The sequence below is a fragment of the Zonotrichia leucophrys genome, chromosome 2 (genome assembly GCF_028769735.1).
Source record: "Zonotrichia leucophrys gambelii isolate GWCS_2022_RI chromosome 2, RI_Zleu_2.0, whole genome shotgun sequence".
Lineage (NCBI taxonomy): Eukaryota > Metazoa > Chordata > Aves > Passeriformes > Passerellidae > Zonotrichia > Zonotrichia leucophrys.
The window spans coordinates 5,374,322-5,401,055 of NC_088171.1; the positions used below are offsets into that span (position 1 = coordinate 5,374,322).

The 26,734-nt window shown below is 43.3% G+C and overlaps 1 protein-coding gene across 1 annotated transcript in view; it reads left to right on the forward strand.

Moving 5' to 3' along the window:
- OXSR1 (oxidative stress responsive kinase 1) overlaps nucleotides 1-26,734 on the forward strand; it is an 87,889-nt gene that overhangs the window by 43,687 nt on the left and 17,468 nt on the right. The window contains exons 5-8 of the mRNA XM_064703844.1: nucleotides 10,488-10,543; nucleotides 19,574-19,683; nucleotides 23,049-23,150; nucleotides 25,704-25,837. Of these exons, the coding sequence (XP_064559914.1) occupies nucleotides 10,488-10,543; nucleotides 19,574-19,683; nucleotides 23,049-23,150; nucleotides 25,704-25,837 (402 nt within the window). The remainder of the gene's footprint in view (nucleotides 1-10,487; nucleotides 10,544-19,573; nucleotides 19,684-23,048; nucleotides 23,151-25,703; nucleotides 25,838-26,734) is intronic.

Below are 26,734 nucleotides of genomic sequence, written 5' to 3' on the forward strand. Positions count from 1 at the left end.
TGAAGGAGCTGTTGGATGCATTTTGGCAGAACTTGGCTGTCCTACAGGATTCAAGTTTAATTTTCATGTAGCTGATGAATGCATTGATAGCCATGCTGGCAGGTATTGTGGTTAAACTGGATTCCAGTTTGCCTCTGGAATAGTGTGCTTTCATGTTTCTGTAGGAGTTCTGTGGGAGAACTTCCAGCTCTCCTCTCTGCAGTGCTGTGATCTTGCTTTGGGGAGTGTGTTTTGGAAGTGAACTTAGGTAGGGGAGGTTTGAGGAATGGATAACAGCATGCAGAGCCTTTCCACCTCTACCTTCCAGTTTGATTTTCAGTCAGGACATCAGTAATTTGAAAATTGGCTGTTGCTTAGCTGTGGGAAGTGCAGCTTTTTATTCAGAGAGGTGTACTTTGGTCTCTTCTCTCTTATAGTATGGGATGGGTAGAAATAACCTTTAGAGTTAGTAGAAATTCTAGAGCTTTAATTTGTAAATAACTCAGAAGCCAGAAGAATAGAAATGTTCTCTTGTGTGTCTCAGTAGAAAGAAAGAGAAGAGGCTGCTCTGGATTGTGCTGGGTGATTTGTTCCCCAAATAAACACCTTGCTGTGCAGTGCCAAGGGCCCAAGGAGCACTGAACCCCCAGTCTCTGCACAGTCACACTGGGGTGTATTGTGGTGGTTTGGCAAACCAGCATGCTTTCCTGGTGGCTGTTTCTTCCACTGCATCATCCAGAAATTCATTGTTTAAAAAAAGGAAACTTCCCTGTGGTTGTGGAGAGATAATACAAACCAGATGTAATCCCAAATCTGCAGACAGCCAGAAACAATAACTCCTGTGGAGACAGTTCTCAAAGTGAATAAAGACAGTCTTTGCTCTGAAGTGTAAAAACCTGGGATTTCAACCACTGATGGTAAAATGTCATTGCTGCAGCAATCACAGGGGTGCTGGGGGCCCTGCAGCAGCTCCAGGTGATGCCCAACTCTTGGGAGCTCCCTGCAGTGCAGGGGTGCAGGTGGGCTCCAGGGTGATGTCTGAAGGTGTGGCTGCTGCACTCAGGTGTTTGTCCCCCTGTCCTTTCCCTCACACCCAGGAGCTGCCTCTGAACTTTGTCACTGGGTGTCCTGCAGTTACTCAAAGTAACTTTGGGTCAGTCCAAAGGAAAACCCAACTGCTAGAACTGGTAAAATTGGTACAATTGCTCTGGCCTTTTATAAAAGGGTTATAAAACCTAAAAGAGTTTTTAGGTTTTTCTCTGTGCTTTGCTACATTAAGATGAGAAGCAGGAAAATATGATTAAGAGTGGGAAAATCTCCTAAAGGTTCTGCAGCAGTGACAGGTTTTGGTCAGTGATCCATGACTGTGTTGTACACTCAGGTAATGGTGGTTTGTAACAATTCTCAAATTGTCAGGAGTGTTTGAATTTGATGGGTTTCCAGGGGGAATAATCATTCAGTGTCTACAATGTAATCCCAAATCTACAGACAGCCAGAAACAATAACTCCTGTGGAGATAGTGCTCCTCCAAGTAACTTTGGATTAGTCCAAAGGAAAACCCAACTGGTAGAACTGGTAGAATTGCTCTGGCCATTTATAAAAGGGAGAGGATTTTTAGGTTTTTCTCTGTGCTTTGCTACATGGAGATGAGAAGCAGGAAAATATGATTAAGAGTGGAAAAATAGAGGTTGGGTGATCTCCTAAAGCAGTGACAGGTTTTGGTCAGTGATCCATGACTGAGTTGTACACTCAGGTAATGGTGGTTTGTAACAATTCTCAAATTGTCAGGAGTGTTTGAATTTGATGGGTTTCCAGGGGGAATAATCATTCAGTGTCTGCAGCATTAAATGTATCAAGTGAAAATGTAACAGGCTCTGGGCTTTTACTCTGCAGAAAGCCAGTGCCATTCCCACGTGTGCAACACTGTTTGTGACATCTTTCTTGTGTCACTGCCTTTATCTGCTGTGGATTGCTGAGACCAGGTCACCCAATATGGGCTCTTGCAGCATCTCTCCAGCAGCAGAGTAATTGGTTAAATTGAATTGTTCATCTGTTCTGCTGTGGTGATACATGATGTGAATAGAACTCACTTCAAAAAGACAACTTTGGAAATTGTTCCCTGTTTGGTGCAGAATTTCTGGCCTTCATAGATCCTAAAAGCTGCATATGTAGAGGTGCTTTAAGATTTATTCAGACCACTGCAGTCTTTTCATTCATGTCTTATGCTAAAGCAGGAGAAAAGGGCCACTTGCTAAATTTGTGTGGTAACATATTAAACACACTAGAAAAATCTTGCAAGGCTGCATCAGAAAATATAAATTGAATTATATCTTGCCTTGTGGAGTTCTAATAAAACTTTGATATTAAAAAGTAAAGTGAATGCTTTAAAAAACAAAAGTTAGACAAAATCCACACACATTTAGGACAACAAACAAAGAACTGCTACAGAGAAATCAATCCCTTCTTGGTAGCCTGGAAAGCATCACCAAGTGAGATTGGGAGTGCAGTAAGGACTTGTTTCCATTGATTTTCTAACTGCTTTCTCCATTTTCTGGGAATAACTGGATTAAATAGAGGGCTTTCTTCCTATGCTGGTCATTCTTAAAACTGTCACCTTTCAGATTTTGGAGAAGGAAGTTTTTCTGACAGGTTTCTTGTGTGTCCTGCCTTCCTCCTGTTGTGCCATGCTGCAGCCATGGCTGAGCAGGAGCTGTGGTGGCTTTGTAGATGGGGACAGCTCTTGGCTGCATGGGGAATGGACCTTGTGTGTATAGAGACAGACTCTGCTTCTCCAGAACAGGATGCTGATTGCCTTTGAGAAAGGGAGAGCTTTTTCAGCTCCCCTTTGTCAATATTTTGTGGCCTAATTTAATCCAAATTGGTTGTGTATTTGCCAGAATGCCTTTCATCTTTCCATCATGGCAGGGAGCTGTGTGAATCACTGACATTCCTGTTCCTTCTGCTGCCTGATGCAGCTTGTACTCACACTGGGGTGATGTACATGTGGTAATTTTTTGGAAATACCTATTTGTGAATGCTTTAGGAACATATTCTGATGTGGCATTCACATTCTCTTAAAACATTCCTTCACCCAGGGTTTTTATCTTGGGAAGCTGAAAGGCAGAGAGAGGCCTCAGAGAAAAGGAAAACAATTCTTATCTCATTTGCTTCTCCTGTGTTGTGCTCACACATGGAATGTGTTTGGAGATTGTTTACCCACAGGTGATTGTTCCATTGGATTCTGCTGTGAGTTGTTTTCACTCTTTGGCCAATCAGAGCCAAGCTGTGTCAGGACTCTGGAGAGAGTCAGGAGTTTTCATTATTATCTTTTTAGCATTGAGTAAGTATCCTTTCTGTATTCTTTAGTATAGTCTAGTACTCTTTAATATAATATAGTATAATAAAGTAATAAATTAGCCTCTGGTAAGATGGAGTCAGATGCATCATTCTCTCCCCTCACTGGTGGACCTGCATTTATGATATTCTGACCTGCAGGAGATCCTGCAGCATGGTGGTGTCACTGGTGTTGCCACGTGAAGCAAACCCATCTCCTTCCACATGAAAGAATTTGACATGAAATACTGAAATAAGACCATGTTATAACTTGACAATTTCCCTCTGTTACCAATGACTAAGGCAGGGTGTCCCAAAAATATCTGAGCCTCCAGGGGTAGGAAGAGACCTTGTGACTCCACAGCTCACTCTGTGGGCTGCTTTTCATGCAGCAGGTGTTAAAGGGGCTTTGTGCCTTGTCCCCACTGCAGTCCTTAGGAAGCAGGGTCAGGAAATGGACAGGCTGAATAAATGCATTTGTGGAAGAAATCCTGTTACATTTTTAGCTGCTGCTCAATGTATGAGAGCTTGATTTTAAAGCCTGCTGGGCAGAGACCTTTCCTTATACAAGAGAAAGAAATGGAAGTTCTGACAGAGTAGGGGAAACTTCAAAAGTGATGTTTGAAGCTGGAGATGGAGCTTCTCTCTTGCAGTAACTGCTGGAGGTTGTTAGAAGCGTGGGCTGTTTGGCAAGTCCTCCTTGCCATGAGCTGATGTCACAGCAGTGATGTGCTTTGGGGCAATGTGTGAAGCAAAGGCCTCATTTGCAGGAGGAAGTGGTGCTGTGAATATTGGTAGGGTTAGATATCTCCCTGTTGGGAGGCAGGCCTAGGTGCAGGGCTTGTAGCACTGGTTTCTGATGTGTCTCAAAACTGTTTTTTAAGGGTTTGGGTTTAGCTGGAGCAGCTGCCCCACACTGATGTGCACTTGAGGTTCCTTGAGCACTGGAAGCTCAGTGCTGCTCAGAGCTGCTGGGCTGGGGCTTGGCCATGGCTGGGAGGTGGAGTCCAAGGCAGCAGGGTCTGTCTTTGGACCACACCTCCCTTTAATCTCTGTTAGGCTTGAGCCACGTGGGAAGAGAAGGAATTAATGAGAGCCCCAAAGCATCAGAGACAAAGCTGGCACAGGAGTGAGAAGTGTGAGCTGGACACAATTTGCTGAGATAAAGGAAAATTGCAGGCGCTGCGATAACGGTGTGTGTGTGACAGACAGGGACACAGTGAGGGGTGTGACACACTGCTGCCTGTCTCACTTCATAATACAGGCTTGCACTGAGCTAGGCCAGGGTCTGCAACTCTTTCTGTACTGCCTCAACATCTTCCCAGACCCTGCAGCTATTCAGACAACCAAGATGACCGTGAATTTCAGGCAGATCTCCTGCAGCTTTCTTTAGTGAGTTGTCCCTTGTCTGAGCTGCCAGAGCGACTTGACCTAAAAGAAATCAAATTTGAATCATGGTTTCTTGGGCCCCAAACCCTCTACTTAAAGCAGCAGTCCACTTCTGCAGCACTGGAGGGCAGAAAATCAAGAGGGGTTGTACCTAGTGAGTGCATTCTGGAGTCTCTGAAAGATATTTTATGTTTTTACAATGAAGTACAATGGGAGATTAATTTCTCATGCAGCCCTTACTGTGGTTTCTGTTTGCCTATGCCAGGTGACAGGATGGAGTTATCTCTCCCAAGAGGTCTTCAGTGCACTCAGAGTGATCTGCCTGGATCTTCTGGGTAGGGCAGGGAGAAAACAAGTACTTGCTGTACTCTTAAAGCTCTCTGTGATGGAGGCTGACAGTCCCTTCCAGTGGGCTTTGGCTTCACATGGCTCTGTTTGCAAAGCCACAGTCTGTCAGTCACTTCTGCATTTCAAAGCTTTGCTTCAGACTGCTTAAAAAAGAAAAAAGGTTTTAAAGTTTCTGGTAACATTGGATTATTCATCTAACTCTCTTCAGCCATTAAAATGATAATTCAAAAGCCTTTAATTATTCCCATCGATGTAGCTCCCATGAAGGTGTAGCTTCAAAAATGCTTCCACTGTTGTGAGTTTAGGAGTTAATTATGAGTTACCTTGTGCTGCTGGCTCAGCTCCTGTGTGCAGGCTGTGGTCTTTGCCACAGCCCAGCAGGTCCAGAGCAGCTCAGAGAAGAGGGAAGCTGCAGTTGCTGTGCCTGCCTGATCCCGGGCAATAAAGCATGTCACTGGGCTGGTCCCCTGCTGCTGCTGCTGGGCCTGGCTGCCAGTGGCCACGAGGACCTGCTGAGAGGGCTGTGGATGAGCAGGGATGGAGCAAGCTGTGGACTTGGCCCTCTCTTCCCTGCTCTTATGCTGGGCTCAGCAGGGAGCATGGAAACTGCTCTGCCAGCTCTCTGCCATTGGAAAACCTTCAAGCTCTGGGAGATGTTTCAGTCTGGCTCTGCAGCTCAGCACAGCACTGTAACAGGCAGTAATTGCACCTCACCCAAGAGTTTGGGACTTTAGGTGACTAGTCTTTAGGTTCAATGCTGTGGCATAAAATGTTAGTGCACACAGCTTTTCTGAGCAGGAACGGGGACATGCTCATGTACAGCACTTCCAGTACAATTGCCTTGAATGCCTTCTCCTGTGCTGCACTGAACGTGCTGACATTTGAGGGGGTAAAAACACTGATCTGCTGCATGCTGCAAGCCTAGTTTACATTTTGCAGCTCTAAATGTAAAGCTCTTGCCTGTCACCAGCTTTTTATATCCTGGTTTATAAGGCAAAGGGAAGAGGTGACACAGGTAACAGCATCTTATTGAAGGGAGAGGAATGTTTGATTTAAAATGTCACAGATTGCCTCATGTTTAACTGTATGTAGAGATAATGTCCTGGAAGTATTTTACAAATTACTCAGAACAATGTCAACTCCAGCAATTGGTTGCATTCAGCATAAATATTTTGAGTTATTCATTACCATTAAAAGAAAATAGTAATTGTTGCATCTTTCACCTTCTCTTTTTTTAAATGTAACTTGGCAGGACCAAGCACTCCTTCCTCGTGCCAAATTATGCACTATAGAGTTCAGTCCATGAAAATTTATTGTTGCAGTTGATGTAAATTGCATCTAATGGGCAAATGAGTCACGGCTGTGCTTTGTGCTCTAGAGGCACATGGCAGCAGGGTGGAAGCAGAGGCAGAGCAAACAGAGCTTATCTGTTTCCCCTCTCCTGGGACAGTTTTCTTCTCCCTGCTGGGCTGCAGAGCTCCTGGGGTGACACTCTTTGCTCAGGTCCCTTCTGCTGTGGTTGCAGAGGCTGTAACAACCACCATGGGGTTAGGCCAAGGATTGAGGGCTACAGGTGAGGGTGGATCTGAGCATTCAGCAGGATTTTAAGGACTCTTTATCATGGGAACAAGCCACCAGGATACAGTTAGTGTAGTTTCCCTGTGCCCCACTGAAAAATTAATTGAAGGCAGTGTGGGAACACATCACTTAAAAATGGGGAGCATCATCTCATTGCCTTCCTGTGCTCCCAAATCTCCTGTAGCTGGAGCTTGGCTGTAGTTTTGTTGTTGGGATGAGAGTTGCTCATACAGCACCTGATGCCTGGGGCCCAGCCCCATCCTGGAGGCACTGATGTGATGTAACTCTTGTCTGGTCAAACTGGGGGGCTAAACCAGTTTGGAATGCAGATGGAGAAGGGTTTCTGCCCTCCTGTGAAACCTTTCAAGGCTGATGTGGAGAATCCAGCTCTGCATTGGAGCGAGTCCAAGCTTCTCTTCCCACTCTGGTTGTGAAGTACAAGGTAAATAAAAACATAATCCTTATTTTGTGTAAAGGCTCTTAGGCTTTAGAAGAGAGGAAGATGAAGCTGTGGAGCAGGAGTGTCCAGAAGTATTGTAGCATTTGTTAAACTATTGACGAGAAAGTTTACTCTAGCCTTCTGTAACTTCATTTCAAATGTGATATAATTATTGTTTATGCTAAAGCTGCTTCCTGTTTCCACTGTAGCAATTATGCCAGAGGCACACAATTTATTCCCAGTGTATCAGCCCAGGATATGGCCATTACCACGTTAATGGGAAGTGCCTTCAGATTGTTACACTTGGCAATAACTGTATCCTGGAGTAACAAACTTCTCACCATTCAGCTCACAAGTTTATAAGCATCTCCTGATGGAAACAAACAGGAAAGCACCGATCATCTTTCCCCTGCCCCATTGCTTCAAATGCACTTAGTTTTAAATATGATTTTAGAGGAGAACCTGCTTCAAAGATGCTGCTGCTGCACCAGTGTATGCTAAAGTGTATGCTGAATGGGTGAGTGCTCACCCAATGTTGAGGCTGCTCTGTGTTCACCTGGTGCTGCTGCAGGGCTGTTACACTGGGGTAGGGATGGCAAAGCTGGAAATTGCTTCTGTGGAACTGTGACTCCTCAGTGGAAACAGTGACTCCCCAGACAGCTTGCTGTCTTGCTGCCCCATCAGTTTTGGGGTGCAGTGTGCCAGGCTGGGCTGAGTGATGGCCTTTGCAGAGGGTGGTCACTGTGAGGAGGTGCCACATGAAGTGGTGATGTAATTCTGTAGTTTGACTCGCTGTTTTGGCCTCCTGGATTTCATATTGTGGCCATGACTTGTTTTAATTTCTTGAACCAGCTTTAGGCATCATGTTTACTGACTTTTGTTTTCAATGAGAAAATATGTAAATTTTAATTAATCCAAGCTGAAGTTAAAAAAAAGCAGGCCTCTTGATTTGAGGGGGTTAAAGGCCTGGAGTCTTTGGGCTCATTTTTTCTATGGGATTCAGTCTGAGTGCTTGTTTTGCTACTTCTTGCACTCCAAGCCTGTCCAGCTTCTCTGCTGTGGTGGGATGGTTTGGTGAGAGGGAATGCCTGCTGGTTTCTGGCTACACCAGTGAAACCTGCCTGAGTTGTTTTGGATTGTGAAGTGTGTGATAGTTGAGACATCATCCTTAGTTTTCCTTAAAATCTCCCCTGGCACTTCCTTAATGCTGAGTGTGGTGTGTTGTGGGGGCTTGGTGAGCCACGTGTGCAGCTCTGCCAGAGGGGAAGTTTGGAAAGGCTGCACAATTCTGCAGGGCCCAGCTTGCTGGGGAAATGCTCCAGCATCCTGGGCTGCCTTGGAGTGCAGATGGAAAAGGAAATTACTCTTACTCCAGTAAGAGAATTAATAACTTCAACAGGCAACCTCATGCATCCTATTCCTTTCCCCATGACCTGGAACTGGCAGGGCCTCGTGCATCCTGGCTGTCACAGGAGAATCAGCTGTGGGTAAACATTTCCAGTAGGATTGCAGAGTTTCCTGAACACCCTGTGTTCCCTCTGAATTAGTGCTGCTGTGCAGGGGGATTCCTGGAGGTGCCTGTGCCTGTGCCAAGCACATTTCACACCCTGTGAGCCAGCTCCTCACCTAGGACACAGCAGCCTTTGCTGCTGTGCTCTCTGTGTGCTCCTGGGGCTGGATCCCAAAGGCATCTTCTGCCTAAATATTGGCAGGGAGCTTTTCCATTGCTCCTTTTTATGGACCATGAGTTTGTGGCAGTGCAGGGCTCAGTCAGGTTTGTATCTCTTGTGGCAATTAGCTCAACAGCACCAATTAAATTGGATTTAATATGGATGCTAAGGGGGGAGTGTAGCCACCTGCTTAATTCTCCATTTAATCCCTTCAGGTCCTTCATGTATTTAAGAGCATCCAGTGATGCTGTGTTTTCTGCAATGGCTACCAGGTGCTGGTTGCAGGAAGAAAACAAAATTAATGCTTCTGGAAGGGAAAATCAGCTTCTTGAGGCTATCAGATCTGTATGAAACTCTGAAGTTGTGACACATCTTCATTACTAAAGCAAATAAGAATTTTTCCTTTACTTGTTCTTACACCTGTGCTTCAAACTGGGGTTAGGCTCCAGGATGGGCATTGCTAGCAAGAGGTGTACATTTGGCATGACCTGAAATACCAGTTTGAAGGCTGAGGGTGCTGTCAGCTGCAGTTTGCTGTTCATCTTTAGTGGGACTGTCTTATGGACAGCTTTTTCTGCTGTGTGCTGGGGAAAAGCCTCACCATGCCACTGTCCTAGACTGGATATTGGGAAGAGTCTGACAAATGCTGGTGCTGAAGAGGATGTGTTTGAAATTATCCTGGCCTGTAACTGGCAGTGGCCCAGCCTCCTCTTCAGAATAGCAAAGCCAGGAAGGAGGAGATTTCCAGGGCCTGACTGGGGCTCTTTGGCCAGGCCATCACACCAGTTCTGTTCTCATGATGCACTAGGGAGAAGAGAAAAAAATAGCTTTGGACTTCTTTCTGTATGTGAAAGGATTTGGAGTATTTGCCAAAGGCAGTGGAGGGAAAATCTGCTTGTTTTGGGGTTGTTTTCCTCTTTTTGCTCCCGTTCCACGTGGGTTCCTGGGCAGTGCAAGCTTAGCAGCCTGTGCTGATGAACAGGGGTGTCAGCTGGGAAGTGCTTCTCTTGGCTTGGCATGTGGAGCAGCCTGTGAAAATAAACTGGAAAACTTCAAAGTGTTTGCAGTGAAAGCAGTGTTCCCCTCAAGAATGGAGAAGTGTTGCTGTTAACCTGAAAACCAGAGCTTTTGGCTAGAAAGGGGAAAGTACAAAACATTCATTGCACATGCTGGATGTTCTTGTGTGTTTGTTCATTAAAATAAAAAAAAAAAGATAACAGGGAGACTTTTTTTCACTGGCCAGGCTCATTAAGCCAGAAGCAAACAACATTTTTCTGCTCTCTGGATTTTCACCAGTGTATGGGGCTAAACTGATTTCCTGAGGAAGCACAAGAACTTCTGCAGGGCTGGAGAGCAGTGAGATGTGGGGCTGGGTGAGAACCAGATCAACTCACTGGCTCTTGAAGTCTCTCCCCCTAAAGGGGTACATGACCAGTGCTGGGTTCACTTTTCACCTTTTTAGCTAACTCTAAGAACCTGGGACAAACCACTTTCCTTGCACTTTAAAGGGTACCTTCTGCAAAGTTTTAATTTTTCTTCTCTGTGTGTAGTACCTAAAATATAAATGATATGAATGCTACTTAGTGCCTGCCTACTGAAGATACAATTAAGTCCTTATTTCTGCATTATTTGAGACAAGAAATACTAATATAAGAAACAAAGGATAAGAAATAATAACCTTTTAATGTATTTTTGTTGGTTGAAGTAAAGATTTAATGACTTCCACTTATTGTTGCTTTATCTTTCTGCAGGGATGTGAAAGCAGGAAATATTCTTCTTGGAGAAGATGGCTCAGTGCAAATTGCAGGTAACTTCCCTGGTAGCTTTGAGTAAACTTTAGGCATAACTGCATATCCAAGGAAATAGTTTAATGATCAAGGAGAGAAACCTGCATAAAAATGTTAGCTTCTAAAAGCCCCACAGTTCATAAAACAAACAAAAATCCCCAGCAATAAACAAACCACAAACCAAAACTAAAAGCCAACCCAGAGTTTATTACCTCTTGTTATCTTAAAATACTATTACTTGGAATAATGACAATCAGCAGATTTAAATCACTTGATTGTGAAGTCCTCAGAATCAATAGATCAGATAAAGTTCTTGGCATAAGCTAGTCAGATTTTGACATCAGCAAGTTTGTAGGCCTGGAAGTGGAGTGCCCAGAGCTCACTGATTTATCATTGACCTGTGAAGTGAATTTCCACAGGTCTCTGGTGAAGGATGAACACATCCATCAGAGGGAAATGGGCATATCTGATGGTAAAAGTCATTTAAGAAAGATCAGCTGGTCAAAGTGCTCCTGTGGATGCTCCCTGCTCTGCTTCACTTGAGCTGGATGGCAGAGAGGGTGTTTGAGTGGCTGCCCTGGCCCAGCCCAAACTGGGGTGAGCTGGAAGTCATGGGAGCAGTCATGCAAAGCAGAACTGCTCAGACAGTTGCTTTAGATAATACAGATGTGCCTGGAGATGTCTGCTGCACTCACTGCTGGCATGAGCTGCAGCAGCAGAGCTGTGCTGGAAACAGTCCTGGCTGGGGATAGACCATGTGGAAAAGGGGACTTGTGGAGTGTTGTGCCCCCTGATCCTCTCCTGATATTTTATTTCCTACAGACTTCACCCTTCTTTTCAGAAATCAAGAATTATGCCCCATCCCTGCAAACACTCAAAATTGAATGGGGCTCTGAGCAACCTGTTGTGATTGAAGGTGTCCCTGCCCATGGCAGGGGGTTGGACAAGATGACCCTTAAAGGTCCCTTCCAACCCAAACTATTCTGAGTTTTTGATTATTATTATTGTTATTACAGACTATTAAGTAAGCCAAGATTTTTGGAGAGTACATTTAGAACCTGTGATATTTGTTTTTCCTTCTCTTCCCATGGTGCTGTTTTCCTATCCTGAGTACAATTTTTCTCCAGTTCTCCTTTCCTCAGTACTGTGTTCTTCCCATGGATCTTGTAGTGCCTTTCCAGTCCTAGTGCCACCTCTGTCTGGGGAGCAGAGCTTTGTCCCTTCCTGCCATCCTGGCAAACATCCCTGTACATGTGTAACATTTTCAATCCCATCTTTATTTGGGAAGAGCCACGTCTGTGTCTGACAAGGTCTCTTCTTTAGTGCTCTGTCCTGCTGGTAGAGTCACAGCAATGGTCAGGCCAGTGTGGGAATTTAGGGGACAAGGCAGTGACAGTTGTGTGGGGGAGAAGTGCCTGCAGCATGGTTTATTCCTTTGGAATATCTATGCTTGGCTTTGCATCTTGGAATGAAAGGTGTAGATTTTCCACCAGGAAGCAGAACATGTTGCAATGCAGTTTTTTCTAGGTAGCTCTCCTCTCTGTAGAGGACAATAAGCCCTTTTACAGGACATAACACTATTTCTGTTTAAAAACCTGAAGTGTCTTTGTGTTCTTTTTTAAATCTCCTGGTTTCCTTAATGCCTGCTGTTACATTTCTGATGAGGTGTAAATAATTCAGTTATGTGGCAGCTGATGGAAGGTAGGGAGTGGCTTCCAAAATGCTCAAAGGAGCAGACTTTATGCAGTGAAATCCTACATTTTTTCCATGATAGGACCAAGATATAACATGTTGGATTTGTAATTGCACAAGCTTTTGATGCTCTTTTGGGAGAGGCTGCAAAAAGCTGTAACTCTGAATGTTTCTGCCAGCCTAGAGAGAGCTGCTTGTGTTTCTCTTCCACAAGGCTGTCAGGGCTTGCCTTTTTTGTATTAAGGCTCACTAGCAATAGGTATTTGTGTATTTTTTCTGCTGAGCAATTTTCAGTTGCTAAATAGATTTAAGGTTGACTGGTCTTAGCTCTGTGCATTTCAGGGGACTTATTTTGCCTGTGATTGTACATGTTCCCCAGACTGAACTGCTTGTGGTTTAAATGTGCAACACCTAAATGATGAAATTCATCTCTCTGCATATCCTGTGAAAGCAGCACTCAGAGATCTGCAAAGTTCCTCTTTACAAATTCTTTCTCTGAACATGCAGAAGGACCAACCCTGCCACCTTTCATCAGCCACAGCAGGGCCACTAAACCAAGGTCAGAGGGTTCACTGCAGTGGCAGGAAGCACTCCAGTGTCTGTGGAGGCAGCTGATGACTTGAAAGAAATGAAAATAAATGAATGAATAATAGAGAAGAGCCTGACCTGGTCATAACATGAGATTTTGTTTCTGTGGGAATTTCTGACACTTAAGCTTCCTTGCCTCCTGACCCAGGGTGAAGTAGCAGAATTTCTGGAGAATTTTTTGAGGAGGAAAAAATGCTGGAAGCAAACCAACCCCAATAAAATGAGATTTGTTTCAGCAAGATCAAAGCACTTGCTTTTTGACAATAATATTAATGCATATTATGAATAATTCTGTTGATTGTTGAATGCTTCAATTATGGGCTGGATGACATCACTTTGTTCCCATGAAACAAACGCTCTAAAGTTTCTCTGAAAAGTTACACCACGAGATAAAAAACAAAAGATTGATCAGCTGTGGAATGTAGCCTGAGGGTTGGAGTGAATGGGGCACCTCCCTGCAAGGAGCTGGTTTGGTATACATGAAAAATTTAAATCATGTAGCAAGGAAGAAAGACTTCCATTCTTTTATAATGACTCCTTCCCTTCTGCCACTCCTCTGTCCAAACTGCCTGTGAACAGTTGTTGAGAAGGTCTTATTCAATCTTTGGCTTTTGTGACCTTGTGTTCCTGTGCATTTCCTCCTGCTTGACACAATTCCTGTTCCTTGTCCCTGATGAAATGTAATTCTCAACTGGAAATGAGGAATGTACATCTCAATCTGGAGATCCTTTGAGGGGAAAAAAGCCAAGGTGCATTTGAGATTGAGTGGTGGAAACCTCACTGCAGGACTGTACCTCCAACATGTCAGTGAATTTAACTGCTTGAAACTTTCACTGTGTGAAATTCATGGCAGCAATTTTGCTGCAATATTACACAGTTCTAACCAGTGAAAATGAAAGCCTCTTTTGTGAATTTTGGGCTGTGCAATTCTGTTAAGGCTGAACAGAAAAAGCAACTTGATGAAGGTGTGTCAGACATTTCTCAGGTTCTGTTTGTAACCCTGCATTGATGTTTGTGCATATGGGGAAAGCCACTGTGGGAGTGCTGTGAGTTGAGGTTGCTGCAGGTAAAGAGATGGAGAGATCTGTGAGCTCAGGGGCATCTGCTGGAAGTGGGAATTCTAAAAATTCCTCTAATGGCTTGCACAAATTTCCCAGCTTGAAACTCCTCCCCAAGTCTTATTTTTACTCATGACTCTATTTTTATCTGTGTCTCTGCTTTGGCTTTCAAAAAGTGCATCCACTGACCCAAGGAGAAAATTGCCTTTAACAGATCCAGCTGACCAGCGAGACCTAAAGTGAGGCCGTTTGCTTCTATCTTAACATTTCTTTTTTTTCCCCAAGGGCACTTGGGCTTGTGGCTTGGCACCAAGTTTTTGGTGCCTGTTACAATTCACAGTGTCACTTTCTCAGTTTGAAGTGTTCTCCTTCCCACTGGATTAATCTGCCTTCTGGAGAGAGCAGGACTCTTTCCCAGATACCATTGTTCAGGGCTGTGCTGACAGTGGTTGCAATGTAAATGGAGATAGCCACGTTCCTTTGTGTTCCAGCCTCTCCATGGCAATTACTTCATTTCTTTTAATCAGAGCATAAAACCTCTTTGCTCTGGCATTTATCAGCTCCCTGGAGTCTCAAAGTGCACAGATAAAAACGCTCTGTCAACACAAAACTGCATCGGCATCAGTATTGATGCATAAACCAGGAGATGGCTTCTCACAGTAAGCAAGGCTTTGCATTTGTCAGTTGATTTAATTATGCAGGAGCTATAAATTACTGTGAAATGAACATCTTGATAGACTGGGAAGGGATGGGAGAGGTTGAGGAGGAACTCTCCCAGGATGCATGAGCCTTGCTCAGTATGAGCCACGCTTCAGCCATGGCATGATGTGGGCATCCTACTGAGACTGGATTCAGACCATATCTTTGTTTTCCCCTGATTTTATCCACTGGCATATTAAATAATGCTGCCACCCACCCCTCTGAGATGGAATGTGATGATACAAGTGTCTGTCTGAGAGGCACACATCCCTCCATGTGTGGAATTTTTTGGTTCTGGAGGCAATAACACAATCTCTTCAGGATTTAAACCCAGAAATTCTCCACGCGCACTCCCGAGAGGTGCCCGCAGTGTCAGCCCTGGCCTGGGCAGGCCGTGTTGCCAAGCAGTTGAAGTAGATTGAGATTTCACTAAGTTGTTCAGGACTTGCTAATTGATCCTGGGCAAATTGCCTAACCCCTCTCTCTTTATCTATTTATAAAACGGGGATAGTTAAGGCCAGGCAAAACTTGTGTAACTGAATTTGTGTAACTTTCCACAAATCCATGCCAGCTTGTCACCGGTTCGCTGTGTTCCTGACTGCTCTTAATTCATGGCACTAAAATAGCCCTCTACATAAACATAGAGCTATGATGCAGGCAGTGTCATTCCCCACTTTCCCTTAGGAAACTCTAACTTTGGGAGATTAAATTGCCTGAACAAGGGGCAAGGCACAAATCTAACTGGGGAGGGGAGTGTTGATTGAAGGGTTCGCTCGAGGAGCCTGTGTTCTATCATGGACACCTTGGAGCCTCTTCTGCCTTTCAAAAAAAGGGCCAAAAGTACTTTTCTCTATGATTGGTGGAGACTTCTAGGGCCTCTCCTGCAGCAGAGAGTTGTGAAATAACTTTTTCTTTGTGTCACTGGTACTCTCTGTGTTTCCTGAAGAGATGTTGCGCTGTTTGATTGTTGAAACCACTTGTGAACGTCTCTGAGGGCAGTGGGTGGCGTCACCCAGGCTGGGATTTGTCATCCTGAAGTTCCTTTGTGAAGCAGGAGGACAAGTGTGCATTTACAGATCCAATACCACTGTGCATCAATCTAGACTTTAAAAGGAAAGAAGCCTTTGATTCTTGTTCTCCAGTAATCTTCCTTTTATCTGGTGTCCTACCACCTGCTGCCTTCTCAGCACAAAATTGTTATTTATCACTGCCTTCCTCTTCTTGCTGCCAGCTTCATTCATCTTCAGTGCTCTAAAAGCTTTAGGGTTTGCAGGAAAGCACTAAGTAAAACTACAGATATTTTCTCATGGTGAACAACTGAACAAGAAGGAAGGTGACCAGTGAAAATAACATCTAGTGCTGTCTTCTGAAATGCTTTTTGTTTAAAGACAACTCAAAGTGATTTTGAAGTCAAGATTGAATTATTCTGTTTTTCTGCCCCTGTTGAAGTTGAAAACTGCTTTAGGGTCTGATTCAAGCACACCAAACTCTGTAGGAGCCCCTCTGGTGCCAGCAGGTTTTAGTCCTGGCTCTTAGTGCACATTCTTCCTTTCTTTCCCTTCTATGCACCTTGTAGGTAGCTTCATGTAGTAGCAGGTACTTGGACTTTTTAGGATTAAGGTAATGTAACCATATGAAAGGGCCAAGGAGAGATTATTTTTAACAGCTGACTTTAGATTTGGATGAAACAATCTAGAATGTGGTAGAAATGTGTCTTCCTCAGAGACCTTCCTGCAGTGGTGCCTGTTGTGATGTGGTCCTGCCACAGCACTCTTATGTTGCTGAGTTGTTTGTACTGGGGCTTCCTTTTCAATTTCTGCATTTCCAGATTGGCCACAGTAGTTTTGAAGTGTGACAATTTGGATACCATAGTGCCAGGAATTGTTGCCTCATGGCATGCTTTTCAAACACTACTCTGCAACTTCAATGCCACTGTAGAGTGTCCTGTAGGATATGTGGTTTGCAGCACATTTCTGCTGGAAGAGACAAAATTGGCCATATTTTGTGCAGAACCTGCATCAGCAGGATTGAATTCCCATCCTGGATTGGTTTTGCTGTGATATGAAAGTCTGGAAATCTTTATGGGTATTGTTTTTTTTTAGCAATCTTTGGTTTAAATGACTGAAACAGCTCCAACAGATGAATCTTTTCTATGTTGCTTCAGAAAAATGGAAAAAAAAAAAAAAAAGAATCCCACCACTTCCATGCAGACACCCTGGAGACTGTTGTGTGCTGTCAGATTGCTGGAAGTTGCAGTTTCTGGGCTCCTTTGGGATGGCTGACAGTCGGTGCATCCCCAGCAGTGGTGGCTGCTGGTATTACAAGCCAGCTCCAAGCGTTTCCAATTCCTCCCTGTCTCTGGTGATTCAGTCCTTGCCAGTTATCACCCTGGTGAGCCAATGTAAACCACGAGCTGCCAAGGAAGAGTACAAATGTGTACACACTTCAGAGCTATCCTCAATTTCATGGATTTCCCCATTTTCTGGAGTTCAATTCATTTGCAATAACCCATTTCTGTTGTAACCTTTCTGGGGGCAGAGAGATTGAGGCACAGATGGTTCCAACTGCTCAGAAGAAGGAATTTAACCTGAACTTGTGGTTGGAGTTGTGTTTTATTGCTTTCCAGATATTTCCTGAGAGCAGGCACATTCTTATCTGAATAGCTGGGCTTGGATAAAGTTAGCAAGATGACATTTGAGAAGATGGTCCCAAAGTCATTCCTTACAGGGGAGTAGCACAGGCTGTTTGAGCCTGTTTTAGCCCACTGGAAATGAGGGAAATTAATTGGGAAAACATTAAATAAATCAACCATGTAATGAAATAAACTTTAATTCCATTTAAGCTTTCTTTAGATGGCAGATATAAGGGCCTGATTTCCATCTGGAATTTATAAACCCGGGTTTGATGTGAGATGTGGTGAATTCTGTGTGAAGGACTTGTGTTTTTACTGCTGGAATGCTTTTGCTTTGAATGGCATTTCCTTTCCCCTCAAAATGACTGCATGGAAACTTGAGGTAAGATAATATGTGCAAGTTCAAATCCAGCACATCACAATAAAATGCTGATGGCACTTGGACAAGTTTCTGTTAGTATTATCTTATTTAAAAGAACTTCTGATTGCTCTTGTGTTTAGAACAATAGATCTTGGGAGACTTCCTGTAATGAGCAGTGAAAGGCAGCTTTACTCTGAATCTTTTAGGGAGCTCCTGCAGTTTCTGAGAAAAGCAAAAATGGTGAATACTCACATGGAAGATATCAAAGCAAAAATCATTATTGCAAAAAGGGTTTCCAGAAGATTCAAATTGCAGTACTGATGGAGACAGTGATCCATCTAGGAGTGCTAAAACTCCAAGCATAGCAGGAAGCCAAAATCCCTTTGGGAAAAGGAAAAAAAACAGGTCAGCACATCTGGAAGAGCTGAATCCTAATGATAGGCTTTTGTTAGTGCTTATTTTAGCCCTGTGATTTCTATGCAACTTTATTTAATGTCACCTTGCAGTTACCCCTGTCTGGTACTTCAGTGGGCACTGAGTTCCTCTCCTGGAAGTCTCTAAATGAAGTGAGCTGGAAGCTTGCAGCATCTTCTGAGTGATAATTTCAGAGGTGTTCCTCAAATATTGAAATTCTAATGAGAAGTGACTCACTGCACTGCTGGTGTGATGCAGAGGGAACTTGGGACAGTCCTCATATGGATACCATGATTTATACATTGTAAGGAGGGATTTTATGTTGCAGTTAATTCTCCAATTTAACATCCTTAAGCCATGGAGTAACTCTGGCTCCTTGGGCCACAGAAGCAAAGGCTTTTACATTTTGCATTGTCAACAGAGTTTCAAGAATTTTCAAACCAGCTGTGGCCAATAACATTCTGGTTTTATGTTAAATAGCCCTGGAATTTTGGACATTTGCCCTCCAAGTCTGTCACCAATCTCAAAAATGGCATCTTAGATTTTGATTGCTTGTACTGTGTTTAAAAAAAAAAGTGATTGTGTGGATAAAGTTATGGGGAATTGAGTTATATATTGAGTTACAGGCCCATTGCAGGTCTGTAATTCAGCAATACATAAATAGTGTGGTTTGGAGCAGTTCTGTGTTAACAGTTTCTCTGTCACTTGCTTTTTATTTTTTCTCCAAACCAAGTGCCATCCTCTCTTGAATGACTTGGTTGCCAGATCTTTGGTAATGCTCTTCTCTGAACAAACATACTTTATTCTGTCCCTGTATGCTGCTGCTGGTAACAGATTCTGTTTTCCATGCCATTCTTAATTACATAAAACATGAGGCTACAGCATAGTTTTCACATAAAAGAGTGATTTTTCCCAAGAAATGCAATTACCAGTGGGCACAAAGGGCATCCTGGTTTGTGAAAGGTGTTTCAGGTGGGGTGATGCTGTGCAGGGTGTGAGTCAGTGTCTGTGAGGTTTCCCTGGGATGCTCAGGCTGGTCTGTGGCACGTTCAGGGCACTGAGCATTTCAGCCATGGAGGATTATCAAATAAAGCATGTTCTGGCAATAAAACATCCAGAATAAAGGGCTGATACCTCAGTTAGAACAGTTAAATGCTTTCAGGGGGCTTTTTCTGCACCCAGCTTGGTTGCTGTGGATGTTACAGGATGCTGCTGGAGGGTCAGAGCAGTTCTGTGTGTGTGCAAATGCAAACCCAGCTCTGGCTGGCAGGGCAGGTTTGTACAGCAGCAGGGCTGCTGGGGCACTGTGGGCAGGCTCTAATGTGCCCAGTGGGCTGTGATGGAAAGTGGAATTTTCCTCTCTGCCAGCCAGGGCTGAAAGCTCTGCTGTCCCCAGGAATTGAATGGTGAACTGCTGAATGGCAGTTCATGTACCAGCACTCAGAGCTAACTGTTGATCATTCCTCCTTTATTAGGAAACCCCTCATGCATGACTGCATGGTCTGGTTCTTAATGGGTGGCTGGGAATATGAGGGGAAAGAAGGGACAGCCCTTCAGTTTGCTCAGGATGTGTTCTTAATAAATTCTGCTTTTGTTTTCTTTGCAGACTTTGGTGTTAGTGCGTTCCTGGCCACTGGTGGTGACATTACCAGGAATAAAGTCAGGAAAACCTTTGTGGGCACACCTTGCTGGATGGCACCAGAAGTTATGGAACAGGTGAATTGTTTTTCCCAGTGTCCTCTGAGCTGATCTGCACCTGGAATTCCCTGTTATCAGCAATGACTATGTTTATTTCTAACTAAGATGATAATTTGATATCCTGAAGGGTTTTCTTAAACACAGGATTTTCTTTGACTTGCCTATTGCAGCCAGACTCTTACTGGGGAATGTAAAGTGTTCAGTAGATTTTTGCTCCATTGCTTCTCTTCAGGCTCCTGCCCAAGGTGAGGATGAGACAGCTCAGTTCTTGCATAAAGAAGATAAACTGCCCCTCCCTTTTGCATGAATGTGAGGTAGAATAGAAATATAGAAAATAGAAACATGGTAAAAATGCCATACACAGCTCAGTAATGTGCTCTTCATCTGCAAACAAAACATTTGGGGTAGTTAGTTGTGATATGTCAGAGTGGGGAGTTAATTCAGTATAATAACATGCATTTGACTTCATTCAGGTTTTTAACTTCTTTTTAAATGCTGAGGAATGCTTGCCTCTCCCCCTTCTTCCTCTGCATCTCATAAAAGATGTCATACTTCTTCCCCTTGCATGGAGAAATGCCACTTTTTGTCCTCCACTGCTTCTAGACTGAACTCCAGAAGCTTTGTTTGTGTGACTTCTGGTGAAGGACACCTGGAAACTTTGTTTAATGTAAAATTGCTGCCCATTTCTGAGCAAAATTCACAGAGAAAATTACACCACAGTCTTACCAAGGCATTTGCAGTAGCTGTCGATGGCATTGATGTTCACTGCCATGAACATTCTGAAAATTATCCCTCATCCCCTTAAAATCAGTTTGACAGAGGCCTGGGTTTCTGACAGGTGTGCTAAGCAGAAATATAACTGGCTATAAATGAGCTTCCATTTTCCTTTCCAAATTTTTTAAACAAAAATATTTAAGGGTTTGTTTTATTAAAGTGAATCCACCTTGATACATTTCTCCTTCCTGTTGTTTCCAGAAAAATGTTTTGAAGCTTGGGAGGATCTTGAATAAGACCCCCATGTATATCTGTATCTAAAATCAAAGGCAGCTAAACACAAGTGCATTAAAGTGCATTTTTTCCAATATCCAAAACTCCCTGAGGAATAGAGATAATTTTGGAGTAGCTTAAATATATTATTGGTGAAAGGCTTGTTCAATGTTTGGCCTTTTCAGTGGCTTCCCATGGTGGGACTGAGGGGCCAGTGCATCCCAGCAGTGCTGCAGCCTCCTCAGAGTGCAGGACTAACAGGGCAGGATAAAGCCACACTTCCCAAGTCAGGGCTGTCTTTGCAAACTTGATTCTGAACTGCTTCACTATCATATTTTTCCGCATTTTTTATTTATTTAATGCTGAGTTAAAATAAAGAAAAAGAGAGTATTTGGTGGTTTTGAAGGTAGATCAGAGCTGTCCCTTGCTTTTCTGTCCTGTGTGTCGTGCCCAGAGCTCAGCAGTCTGGCCAGGACCTAGTGGTGCTGCTCCAGGCTCTTTGCAGCTGCAGTCCTCAGGACAAAAGGGAAAAATGCCTTAAAGAGAGAGCTAAAAATGGGAAATGAAGATTTCAGGGACAATATGAGGGGTGCTTCCCCACAAATGTGTTTCCAAAGGAGGAGGTAAGTTTTTTACAGAGTGCACTACCTGCACCAAGGCTGTGCACATGTAGCCAATTGCAAATATCAAATTAAAGCAGTATTTTAATGAGATGCTGATGTGAAATCCTTCAGTGTCCATGAGATGATCTTGCTGCCTTCCAGCAGGTGTCACTCTGAGCCACTGGATCCAGGCAGGAAGAGGGACAGAGGGCTTGCTCTAAGTTAGCCTTTCACATGTAGATATTATCCACCAATTCCATCTGGTACACTTCAGCACCATTGAATTCCTCCAGAATGTTAATATTTGATTGCTCAACATTGTCTTTTAATGTATGGTCACTCGATGGATTTATGGCAAAAAAAAAAAAAAGTTGATGAGAAAAAGAAATGTTGATATAAACTAACTGCAGGGTGGTGACTAATGTATTGGACAGATGTCAAGATGAACTACTGCAGACAGTTTTGAGCTTTTTAGTTTTCACTTGCAAGCAGGATTATGTGAAATAATGAAAAAAACCCTTGCACTGAACTGTTAAAATCCTGTCTGGAAATGGAGAGATGTACAGTGTATTGGTGTGCTGCAAGAGTAACTGAAAGATGGAGCTAAAAAATGCCCAAAAGTTATTCTCCAAACCTAAAAATAGTGTGAGAAGACAAAAAACCACCTTTACAGTGTATTTCTTCTTGTCCTGGGCTCTTTTAAATGTTACTAGATATCTGCTTGTTTATTTAACTGACTTGAAATCTGTTCAAAGTCATGGCATCCATAAACTGAGGCACTTCAAGAAACATTTCAGACTTTTAGAGCTCATGAAAATTGTGCTTACAGAGTGGAAGAAATCAGTGCAAGATATAAATTCCTGTCTCTATTACAAGTTTCAGTCCAACTCTAGTATTACATGACAAATAGTACAGGAGGGGTTTTTGTTAGTTTGCCAAGATTCAAGATCATCTTTAAGGTAGCTTGGGGATTGCTTTTTGGCTGCATCACAAGGAGTGTCTTTCTGAAGCTTGTTAGGTTAGCTGAGCACAGTACCCTGTTAGCTCTGCTCTGATCCAATTTTCATTTTTCCATAGTTTAGTTAGAAGAAACACAAACCATCCTAAGCAACCAAAATGCTTTGATTTTCAGAGCTGCTCTTGAAGTTAGTACATAATGTCTCTCCCCTGCAGAGGAGAAAGCAAGTGCCAAAATATTACCTAATGATAATGAGGAAGTAACTGCTTTGGCATATGAAATATTTTTTCCTGTGCAGGAGGGGAAGTAAATGCTATAAATTTTCCTGAACAAGCCTGTGTTTAATGTCAAGTGCAGAAGCTACTGTTAATTAGTGGAGGGAAATATTAGTCTGCAGGCAGGAATGAGGGGCTTTTACTGGGCTGGTGTGTTGTGAAGTTGCAGGATGGAGCATATTTGCAGTCAGGTTGATTAAAAGTGTAGTGAGGCGGGTGTCCCAAGGGGTAGCAGTGCATCTATTAACTATGAGAGTTTTATTGCACTGTGCAATGGATCTCTGTGTCTGTGTGCAGAAGTCAGAGCCTGGGTTAGCCCAGTGTCCCTTTATGTTCTGCAGTGGAGTTTATGGCAGAGCAGTCCTGGTTGTACCATGCACAGCCATGATTTTCACCAGACTGTGACTTCTGAAACACCTCCTGGAAGGGTGAGGAGCTGGGGGAGAGAAGGGAGAAAGTGTTGTTCCCATCTCTGTAGTGCTGGTCTTTCCAAATTCATGGGGAAAGGGTGTGTGAAAGTACAGCAAGAGGCACATGATAACGTCCTCTAATATTTTTCAGGTCAGAGGATATGATTTCAAGGCAGACATCTGGAGCTTTGGGATCACTGCTATTGAACTGGCCACAGGAGCAGCTCCTTACCATAAATACCCTCCGATGAAGGTGAGCAGATCTCCAGATATTTGTGGAAGATGAGGGATCAGTGTGTTCTCTGCATGTTTTCAGGAATTTGGCTAGCATGTTGCACAGAAGAGTTTGTCCTCTCAACTTAGCACATTGCATAGAAGAATTTGTCCTTTCAACCTGCACTTGTGGATCATGATGTTCTGGGATGTATCGAGTCACCTTTTAAAAATACCCCCCTTCATCAGCATTATCTGAACCTGCAGTTTTTATTTAGATCCTGAGTCTCACCATTCTTAAGGAAAGTGCTGTGTGTTTTAAACCTCTGAAGTCAGCACTTGTTTTTAGGGTTGTAAATAATGATCCAGAATGCCTTATGGGCACCCAGTGACACTTGGCTAGCCATTCTTTCTCTTGCACTGATAATCCTTCTTAATGCCTGTCAGACATTCTCCTGATACCTCTCCTGTTACCAGTTATCCAAAAGAATGTTTAATTTTGTTTAACACTGGCAATCCTGTCAATCACTGATCCAGTTCAAAGTACCACATCAGTATGAAACTGTGGTGTTGTCAACAATAGTATTTTATTAAAGCTGAAATGAAAGAAATGTTCTTATTTTAACCCTGACACACCAAAATTCTTTTTCAAATATCTTGAACCTTAGATCACCTTGTAAGTTTGGCTAACTTTCTGTTTTGTGACTCTTGAACCAGGAGCTGCTTCTAGCCTGCTGCTCATCTCCTTTGTGATATCTGATGAGGCTTTATCTCAATCACAAAACTTTAAACCCCTTTGGCCCATCCTCTTGAAGACCAGTTCAGTTCTCCTTGTGGGATGTGTGGTCCTTGGGATCAAACACGAGCATGTGGAGACCTGTTCTACCCCCAGGGCTCATGGTTAGAGCAGTGCCCTGGGATATCAGACCTGTGGGTGTCAAGTCCCTCCATTGTTGGCACTGGGACAGTGATGTTTCACACAGGCACATAGTGATAGGACAAGGGGGAGTGGCTGGAAACTGAAAGAGGAGAGGTTTAGGTTAGATGTGAGTAAGGAATTCTTTACTGTGAGGGTGGTTAGGCACTGGAATGAGTTACCCAGAGAAGCTGTGGATGCACCATCCCTGGAGGTGTTCAAGGCCAGGCTGGGTGGGTGTTGGAGCAGCCTGGGCTAGTGGAAGGTGTCTCTGGGCATGGCAGAGGGATTGGAATGAAATGAGGTCCCTTCCAACCCAAACCATTCAGTGACACTGTGGACAAACTCCCATTTTTTCAGTCCCACGTGCTGAAGTGGAGTTGGGTGTCACTTCTTCAGGGCCTGGGTGCATCCCCTCCCCACCACAATCACACTGGCATTTGGAAATCCAGCTACTCCTCAATCAGAACAGGCACATCCATGCCAAATGGATGGACTTTGCACAGGGTTAACTCTTGCAGAACAGAATTACTTTTAATAATTGTCATCTACGTGCAGGGACTGTTGAGAGGCTGAGTAGTTCAGAAATGCCATTAAATTTCCTACAATATCAGTGGCTGTGGCAGAGCAGAGAGCAGTTCAGGGGAAAGTGCTGCTGGTTTAGGTGCTGCTGGTTTTATTGATATTTCCTTCTGGCTGTGATTATTGGTAGCATCTTACAGCAGCTCCTGCAATTTTTACTTCAATTTATTGTGGTTTGAATGCACAGGATGAAGCTTTGAATACCAACATCAGCTATTTAATATCAAGAGCACCTACTTAGTGCTGTCATATGCTAGATGGAATTGAATTCCCAGTTCTGTGAGGTTTGGGTTGCAGTCATGCAGCCTGCAAGACGCCTTCTCTATTTTATTTATTGAATATAATTTTATTGCACTGCAGATTAATTTTGTTATGCAGCAAAATTACTCATGCATTAAGTGACCCTTCAAGGAGTGGGGAAGAAAGCAGGGAATTCTGTCATGGGCTGTGTAATTTCAGCTAGATTGATGGGCTTTTGCTGCCCTAAGCAATGTAGCTGTTGAAAGCTATTTAAATGTGCTATGTGCTGTTTCCTCTTCTAAAAATAGATATTCATCTGTATGTAGGTGACAAGTGAAAATGGAAATGAGTAATTTTCTTCCTTTCCTTCAGAATATTTAAGTGATGTGAGGGAAAGAGCCAGTTTGCCTTGATAGCTGCTTATGTGAGGGATGTCTTCACCTGCTGTCACATTGGTACATGGAAGTGAACTCCTGTATCTTTTTATGTTGCTCCTCTGTCTTTAATTTGATTTCTAGCTGAGAAATACCTCAGGGAGGTACATTGAATCAAAAGCTTTGCACAACTGCTCATCCTGAATGAGGAAAACTGGTAAAATTCTGCTCTGCTTGCACTTTTAATCCCACCAAACAGACCTGAAAAGACATTCCAGCCTTGTGTTTGGCCCACAGACTGCAGTGTGGGCCAAGAGATGGGATGGAATGCAGTAACTTAAATTGTGGTTCTTTGTTGTTTACACATCCTTGTTGACTCAGATGCTTGATGAAAGTGCTTGTCTAAAATACATTTTCCCCAAGATCTGTCTCTGACAAAACCCAAGAAAGATCTCATTGCCAATAGCAATAATTATTTCAGGTTTTAATGCTGACACTACAAAATGATCCTCCATCTTTGGAAACTGGTGTGCAAGACAAGGAGATGCTGAAGAAATATGGGAAATCATTTAGGAAGATGATTTCATCGTGCCTACAAAAAGACCCTGAAAAAAGGTAAGAATGGATCACACCAAAATAAATTAAAATAAACAAGCAAACAAAAAAAACCCCTAACCCAGAAACATCATTTTGTTCCCTATTTTTTGAAGCTGGTATGCTCTGTGCCCCTCCAACCTTTCAGTCACAAGGAACACAGCAATCTTGCTGTGTGGCAACAAATTCTGTTCTTGTTTTTATGGATAAATGTCTGGCCCTGTGCCTGGCCAGGGCACACATTTTCCATTTGGGTTAATGAGAGTGCATCCCAGTCCAGTGCCTGGGTAGGGCCATTCTCCCTTGGCCACCTCCAGCAGGTGACTTCAGTTCATGTTTTGTTCCCAGCCTAAACTGCTTTGTGTTTACAAATCAGAAATTACAGGTTGGGCAATGTGTGTTTACTTGCAAAACTACATAAATAAACTTTTTAAAATTTAGCAGTGCAGAGAAGGCTTTCAGTGTAGTTTTGACTTGTTTAATTATATGTAATATTTGGTTTGGATGGGAAATCAGGAAAAACATTGACAAATTTTACCAACATGTTTTCATCAATACAGATTGCTTAAGTGACCTGATGACACTTTCAGCCTTCCTTCAACAGTATCTTGACTGCTCAGTGACGTAGGAAATATTACCAAGGGGATGCTGTGTGTGCTGTGCCATTTTTTAATACCTCTTAGGTTGTTTTTTTTTTCCTCCTCAGTAAGCAGACTTAATTTTGGAAAGGAAAAAGTGCTTTCATAAAATAATAATAATGAAGACATTTTTCAGTTCCCTCTTGTGTCAGATCCAGGAACACAGGCTTCTCACGCACTGTGCAATGAGTCTCTCTCTTCCAACAAGCATTGCACTTGAAATCCATAATGAATCCAGTGGAGTGCTTGATACAAGTTGATAGCTGGGGTTTTTTTTTCC